Consider the following 8,271-nt stretch of genomic DNA (forward strand, 5'->3'; position numbering starts at 1 on the left):
TGAGCAAAAAACAGTGGGTGCTAAGAACTTCACTTGACAATCAAAGTTTATAAAATCAAATGGACAAGCAAAGGGTTATAGGAATGTGGTCAGTAAAATGTGAGCAGTTTGATCTTCAGTTTCCAAATTCAGTCACAAGGGGTCACTGCTGCCTAAGGAAATATTTAAGGAAGACTGAAAATCCAGAGCTCCTCCCTGAAAATTCTGCCTGTCGCAGTCACAATAGGGATCACAGACACTGAATACAAGATTCCTGGAACCAATCAAAGGATTTAATAAACACCATTTCGGAGGACTTCACTGGATTCTTTACACCTTTAAAGAAAGGGATTTATATTTTATTGAATGGACTCTGGTTGGTTTCATGTTTACGTTTGGCATGGTTGCTTGGAAGGCAGATTGCTTGATGAGGCGGCTGCTGCAGCTGGTTTTATTCCACACAGCCTGGGAAATGGGGAGCGGCCAGCTCCATTATTCCGTGCCGGAGGAATCCCAGCATGGCACTTTTGTGGGCCGCATCGCCCAGGATCTGGGGCTGGAGGTGAGCGAGCTGGTGCCTCGGATGTTCCGGATGGTTTCCAAAGACCACAAGGATTATTTGGAGGTAAATGTGCAGAATGGGATTCTGTTTGTTAATTCCAGGATAGACAGGGAGGAGCTGTGTGCCAAGAACCTTATTTGTACAATTCACTTGGAGGTGATTGTGGATAAACCTCTGAGGATCTTCCATGTAGAGGTGGAGATCAGGGACATAAATGACAATGCTCCCATTTTCTCTGCAAGTGAGCAAACCCTGAGCATAGCAGAACTGATAACTGTACCTGGTACTCAATTCCCATTAGAAGGAGCCTCCGATTTGGACATTGGCACTAATGCTTTGCTGACCTACAAGCTCAGTTCCAATGAATACTTCACTGTAGAGCACAAAACAGATGAACGCAACAAACCTTTAGCATTAGTTTTAAAGAAGCCATTGGATAGGGAGATGACCTCTGTGCATCGATTATTACTCACAGCTACTGATGGGGGCCAGCGACAGCTCACTGGCACAGTCCAGCTGGTCATCAATGTGCTGGATACGAATGACAACCCCCCTGTCTTTAACCAGTCAGTTTACATGGTGAAATTGGTAGAAAATGCATCTGCTGGAACTCTGGTTATTGCACTCAATGCTACTGATTTAGATGAAGGAATTAATAAAGACATCTCTTATTCTTTTAGTATCCACGTACCAACAAATTTTCAAAAGATTTTTAGCATAAATTCCAACACCGGGGAAATCAAAGTAAATGGCAATGTGGATTTTGAAGATATTAATGTATTTGATCTACAGATTGTAGCAAAAGATAAAGGCAACCCTTCATTGTCTGGGCATTGCCAAGTGGTCATTGAGGTGCTGGATGTGAATGACAATGTGCCAGAGGTGTCCATGTCATCCTTGTCTGTGCCAGTTCCAGAGGACGCTTCACCTGGCACAGTGGTGGCCTTGATCAGTGTCTCAGATAGAGACTCTGGAGCCAATGGGAAAATAAATTGCTCTTTGTGGCCCCCCAAGTTCCCATTCAAGCTGACGGCCACCTTCAAGAATTATTACTCGCTGGTACTCTCCGAGCCCTTAGATCGTGAGCAGGTAGCTGAGTATGGGCTGATTGTGAAGGTCCAAGACCAAGGGGACCCCCCACTGTCCGCTAGCAGCAGCCTGTTGGTGCCAATCAGTGATGTGAACGACAACACACCCACTTTTGCACAGCCCTCCTACACTGTCTTCGTGAAGGAGAACAACCCACCTGGGGCTCACATCTTCACAGTGTCTGCCTCGGACCCAGATGTGGCCGAGAACGCCTTGGTCAGCTATTGGCTGGATGAGAAACTGTGGCCGCTGTCGAGCTACATCTCGGTGCATTCAGAGAGTGGGAAGCTGTATGCCCTGCAGCCCTTGGATTATGAGGAGGTGAAGCTGCTGGAGTTCCAGGTGAGGGCCAAGGATGCCGGACTGCCCTCCTTGTGTGGCAACGTGACAGTGCAAGTGTTTGTGGTGGATGAGAATGACAACGCACCTGTAGTGTCACAGCCAGTGGAGGAGCCTCCTGCTTTGCTAGTAATCCCCGCACCTTCTGGACACATGTTGGGCAAGATCCGTGCCCTGGATGCTGACTCAGGATACAATGCCTGGCTTCGCTATGAACTGCATGAAGCAAACAGTGGTCCTTGGCGAGTAGGACTGTACAGCGGTGAAATCAGCACCACGCGCATCCTGGATGAGGTCGAGGGTGGGAGCAGCCAGAATCTGCTAGTTCTGGTGAGGGACCATGGCAAGCCTCCACTCTCAGCCACGGCCACTCTGAGTGTGTCTTTGGTGGCAAATACCCAGGCCATCAAAAGTGATGCCCGACTTCCCAGGACAGCAGGAAACGCAAAGCCCCTGGCTGACACCGCCAATCTCTACCTGATCATCGCCATCTGCTCAGTGTCCAGCTTATTCCTGCTGGTGATCCTCGTGTATGTGGCGCTACGATGCCAGAGCCAGGCCAAGGAAGCAATGGTGTACGGCCCTGGCACAGCCACGCTGGTGTGTGCCAGTGAAGTGGGCAGCTGGTCGTATTCCAATCGCCACAGCCACATCCTGGCAGGGGTGAGTGGGGAGCCTGGAGGCAAAAGCGACCTCATGGTCTTCAGCCCCAACATTCCTGCTTGTGCTGAGAATGGAAAACAGCAGGACTTGCTCTGCACAACGGTTAGTAATTAATTACGATTTACTCCTGGCAGGCATTATGCAATATCTGTGACTCTGAATAAGAACTTCTTTTAGTAAATAACTACTGAACTAGAAAGTATTTTAGTTAGGCTTAGTGTCAGTAATTATCCATTTTGAGTAAATAGAGTAGCAAGTAATGTGATGGATCTTACCATTTTGTTTCATTGATGCCCACACATTCCTCTGTTGCAAGACCCATTCCTCTGAGGTAAAAAGCTGTTCTTTCCGTCAATGGAAGCATATTTACACAATAGGAATATGCAGGTTTGATTCAACAAAATGGTAGGGTCCAACTGTGACACTTTCCTCAGTTCGCTGTTCACACATCAAATTGTATTTGGTTATGGCGTGGGTTGCAAGTGGTCAGTAAGGCAATGGTAACAAATAACTGCTGGACTACTTGCTGGTATTACAGAAATCTGGGGAGATAGAATAGGAATCTGAGGTAATTTGTTTTACTTCTGAAGTGATTCATACCAACAACTACTTTTCACAACACACACACAATTTATTGTCTCTTTGTGAGAAGGTCTTATACTTAATGGTTGAACGGATAAGTCAAGGAATGTTACAAGGTGAGCGTAGATGTTCTGCTCCAGTAAAGTTATAATTTCACACATGGGTTTACATAAATTATGCACTGTTCTTGTGGGTGACTGGGGAAGAAGGCTTTTTGTTGGAACTTCTCACTAAACCGAAGAATCTCAGAATCTTGACACAGTATTAGCTTGTTTCTTTGAATGTTTCCCTCAAATCCTTCATATCACTAACCCATTATTTCCCTGAGGAAACACAGGATATTTGTTCTGTTCCTGGCTCTCTATAGGCCCCTGAGCCCTATGTACCTAAATTATAGATGTCTGAGGTCTTCCCCAAGCCCTGTCTGAGGCTGTGACACTTTCCTTCCAGCCAACTCTCCTCCCTCCTTCCACAGCCTCTTGTTGGCTGATGCTGCTGAGTATCTTCTTATTCCCTCTGTAGAGAGGGATTTGTTGTGACACCTGGAAGGCTGAACTAGAGGCGGTCTTTCACACCAACCCAATGTACGTTTCCATTATAAAACAGTAAATTTACACAGTGTTTTCACTTGAAGAGTATTACCACGATTCAAGGGATTCTTTCAATACAAATGTATATATCTGGTAAAATTCTTCCAAGAATCCTTGGAACTGGAGTTTAGTGAAAATGCTGGCAAGTCTTTGTTGGAGATCCTCTGTTGGTGGACTCTAATCTGGAGGACCAGGTTTGATTCCCCACTCCTCCATATGAGCGGCGGACTCTAGTCTGGAGAACCAGGTTTGATTTCCCACTCTAATCTGGTGAACTGGGTTGTTTTCCCCATACCTACACATGAAGTCAGCTGGGTAACCTTGGGCTAGTCACAGTTCTCTCTGAACTCTTTCAGTTCCGCCTATCTCACAAGGTGTCTGTTGTGGGGAGAGGAAGGAAAGGAGATTGTAAGCCGGTTTGATTCTTCTTAAAAGGTAGCGAATGTCAGCATGTAAAAACCAACTCTTCTTCCCAGGGTCTCCCCTGGGTCTCCATGGGAAGGTATAACTGATCGGTCACTATAGTGTAACTATAAGCTTGCTTACATTAACTGGAATGTGGACAATAACAGAGGTGAACATGTTAAGTTCCTTCTATTATAAAGTATCATTTCAATTGTAAATTTCTAGTCTCCATTGCTAGGAAGAAATCCCAAGTGTGACTTAGTTAGGAGTGAATATACTTAGGATTAGACTGCATGTTTTTTAATATGATAAGCAATTTCTGAAATTATACCATCTTTTTTTATGGCAGTGGTACTTGTATACCGTAGACCGTTCTGAGTTAATGGGTTCTGTTCTCATATGAGGATTTCTCTGGGATAAGGACCTTCCTGTCATCTTTGTAATGCTTCAGAGCGTTATCCTTGAGTCTCAACACATTTATTTGGAAGTCCTGCTAATGTTGGGGAACTTACGTCCAAATAAATGAGTTTGGTATTGGGGTAGCAGATAGCAAAACTCTCTGAGAAGTTATTTAGTACTGCTCTAATTCCACATATCAGGAGAAAAGTGAAGAGGGCAGCTAGTCGTATTCCAATCGCCACAGCTACATCCTGGCAGAAGTGAGTGGGAATGCTGGAGTCAAAAGTGACCTTGTGGTTCTCAGTCCAATGTTCCTGTCTTTTCATCAAATGAGGGAAATGGAAGGATCAGGTTCCAAATTCATGTGGAGAGGTGAGTCACATCCTGAAACAGTTAAAATCAATACTGTTATTCCTTTTGGCATGAAAATACTGAGGCAAATTATGCTATTGGTTCCGGAAATGTGTATTGAGTAGCATGGGGTTTGATAATGAAATCTCTGCATTTCTCAAAATCTAATCTATCTCTGGTTGATGGCTGATGTATAGGTGCTTAAATTAAGAAGTTAAATATATTCTTATGATACTTGGTGGACCTCCAGTGAGAATATTTTAGAGGTGTAGGACTGGGGCCGAGGGAAAGGAGTTAGGGTTATATCCTGTCTTTCTTCCCAGTGGTGACCCACAGTGTCTTACATTGTTCCCCTCTCTTGCATTTTATTCTCACAAGAACCCTGTGAGGTAGGATAGGCTGGTTACCCAGGAGAGTTGGGATTTGAACTTTGGTCTTCCAGATTTTGGTCCCACAGTTTAACCACTATACCACACTGGCTAATATTTTATGAGTGAATCACTGTAGATGCAGACTTTCACACATGCTGAATAACGTACTTTCAATCCACTTTGCAACTGGATTTTACTTTGTGAAATGGCAAAACCCATTTGCAACCAATCATCAAAGTGGACTGAAAGGGCATTGTACAGTGTGTGTGAAAGCACTTGATATTTTTGTGAAGGTGATATTTTATCTATGTAAATTTTTGAGTTGCTTAGGGTTTTGTAGAACAAATGGAACCATACTCCTAGTCTAAATTCATAGTTTCATGTGGATGCTTTTGTTCCCTCGGAGCACTGTTCTTGCCTTCGGCTGTGATCCTAAAGTCTAAATTCCAGAAGATGTTTGTATTAGTGGATCTTCTTTCTAAATAAGTATGTTTAGGACCTAGGCATCAAAGATGGCTCACTGAAAATAAATGTAGGCTCCTCTCCAAGCATTTCTGTAGTGTGCTGTAAGTGATCCTCATCTAACAAGACAGGAAGCCAGAAGTATACAGATTATCAGGTGATGTGTATGTGCAGAGACTGGATGCAGCACCAATGCATTCCCCCCAAATGACGTTTTCCTACTTTCTTTAAATGGCATTGTGTGTGCAGTAAAGACCCACCTTTAGGACCAGATAGGAATTGTGCACCCAACTCCCTTTTGCTCATGCAGTATTTCATGATGCTATAGAAGCATCTTTTGAATTTTAAAAGAGAATTTTAACTATATGGATACATATAAATTTTTAACTTTTTAATATATAAGAATAGAGGTGTACAATTGCTGGAAACATTTGCCTGTTTAATAATGTGTTATCATTATATACATTATAGCTTGTCCTATCATTAACATTCTTGCTCAGGTCCTGCAAACGAAATGTTATGGCTTCCATTAATGAGTCAATTTATCTAATGTGAGGTCTTCCTCTTTTCCTACTGTCTTCAACTTTTCCTAGGATTATTGTATTTTCCATTGAGTTTTGGCTTCTGATGGTTTGACCCAAGTACAATTGCCTCCATTTAGACATTTTAGCTTCTACTGAGAATTCAGGCTTGATTTGATCTTGAACCCATTTATTTATCTTTTTTGTGGTCCACAGTATACGTAAAACTCTCCTCCAACAGAACAATTCATGGCTGGCCTTCCAAGTCTCATTATCGTGATTTCTTAGTTGCAGTCTCCCTTTTGTTGATGATTGAGCCAAGGAATAGAAAATCTTGAACAATTACTTTCAGTTACTTCATAGTCACTCTTAAAGTTGTGTAATTTTTCCGTAGTCATTAATTGTGTCTTCTTGATATTCACCTGTAATCCTGCTTTGGCAGTTTTTCCTTTAGTCTTCATCAGTAATAGTTTCAAGTCTTTGCTATTTTCTGCCAGTAATATGGTATGATGTGCATATCTCAATTTTTTTATGTTCCTTTCACCAATTTCACTCCACTTTCATCTAAATCTAATCCAGTTTTCCGTATGATATGTTCTGCATATAGACTGAACAGATAGGGAGAAAAAATACATCCTCGTTCAACACCTTTGCCAATTAGAAACTGATCTGTTCCTCCATATTTTGTCCTAACAGTAGCTTCTTGTCCAGAGTACAGGTTGTGCATTCAAGCAATCAGATGTTGTGCCATGAACATTTCTTTTAAAACCATTCATAGCATTTCATGATCCACAGAGTTGAAAGCTTTACTGTAATCTATAAAACACACTAACATTATTATTATTATTTAAAATATTTATTAGTTGTCTTTCTTCCTTGCAGAACTGAAGGCAGCCTGCAATATAAATAAAATGATTATCAAAATAAAAACAATATAAATGAAACCACAATGATAAAAACACTTAAAAGGTCTCTCGTACACAACATAAAAACACAAAGGTCACAGAATGCTGCAATTACCAATTTTAATGTGTAATATGATCTCTTGTTACTCTTCCTTTTCTGATTCCAGCTGGGACATCTGTCATTGCTTGTTCCATGTAATAGTCTTTGTTGTAAAATTTGTTTATTCAGGCTAACATATGCAACCAGTGACAGAGCGCTCTGAAAAAGGTTTCCCTCAAATCCATTGGCATTAGTCCAAGAAACACTTCTTCCTGTAACTAGGTTCATTCATCATTTGTTATAGGACAATTTAGCTCTTTCTCCTACTTCCTTCTGCACGTCAAGTGTATTCATCCAAATTCAGCAACAAAAGCTTTAAATCTCACATATGATTTGTCAAATGATGTGACTGCAGCTAACTGATACTGGAGTCAAAAGTGACCTTGTGGTTTTCCATCCCCAATGTTCCTGTCTTTATATCAAATGAAGAAATGGGAAATGGTAAGGATCAAGTTCCAAATTCATGTGGAGAGGTGAAACATTTCAACCTATGCTTCCTGCACATACTGGCCTCTTGATCCATCTGCTTTTAAGAAATACATCCTATATAACTTGTCTGCATAGTGAGAATCCATTTATTACATCCGAAGAAATGGGAATGTTGTGTTCATCCAGTACTACAGTGTCCCAAAAGTCTAATCCAGCATCATTCTTGGCACCATTATTTTATAAACAAAGAAGAGATCCAGTTTTTACATTGTCCTTCCAAACAGAAGTATTCCAATACTTTGTTCAACTATCCCCATTCAACTCTGTCAACTGCCTTTTCAGCACAACAACCACAACAATTTCTACTAGTAAAGTGGATACTAGTCATGATGCATACCTATTCTCTCCAGGATCAGAGGAGCATGCCTATTATATTAAGTGCTTTGGAACACAGGCAGGATAATCCTGATGCAGTTGTCTTGTTTGTGGGCTTCCTAGAGGCACCTCTACTAGACTTGATGGGC

General features: G+C 41.9%; 1 protein-coding gene across 1 annotated transcript; it reads left to right on the forward strand.

Annotated features, from left to right (window-relative positions):
- Positions 1–379: 379 nt before the first annotated feature.
- Positions 380–2,746, forward strand: LOC130488872 (protocadherin alpha-5-like). The gene has a single exon (XM_056862546.1). The coding sequence runs from the start codon at positions 380–382 to the stop codon at positions 2,744–2,746; it is 2,367 nt and encodes a 788-aa protein (XP_056718524.1).
- The last annotated feature ends 5,525 nt before the right edge of the window (positions 2,747–8,271 follow it).

The sequence above is a fragment of the Euleptes europaea genome, chromosome 17 (assembly GCF_029931775.1).
Source record: "Euleptes europaea isolate rEulEur1 chromosome 17, rEulEur1.hap1, whole genome shotgun sequence".
Lineage (NCBI taxonomy): Eukaryota > Metazoa > Chordata > Lepidosauria > Squamata > Sphaerodactylidae > Euleptes > Euleptes europaea.

Excerpts from the sequence above, each read along its gene's own strand:
- LOC130488872 (XM_056862546.1), top strand. The coding sequence starts at position 380 with ATGGTTGCTTGGAAGGCAGATTGCTTGATGAGGCGGCTGCTGCAGCTG.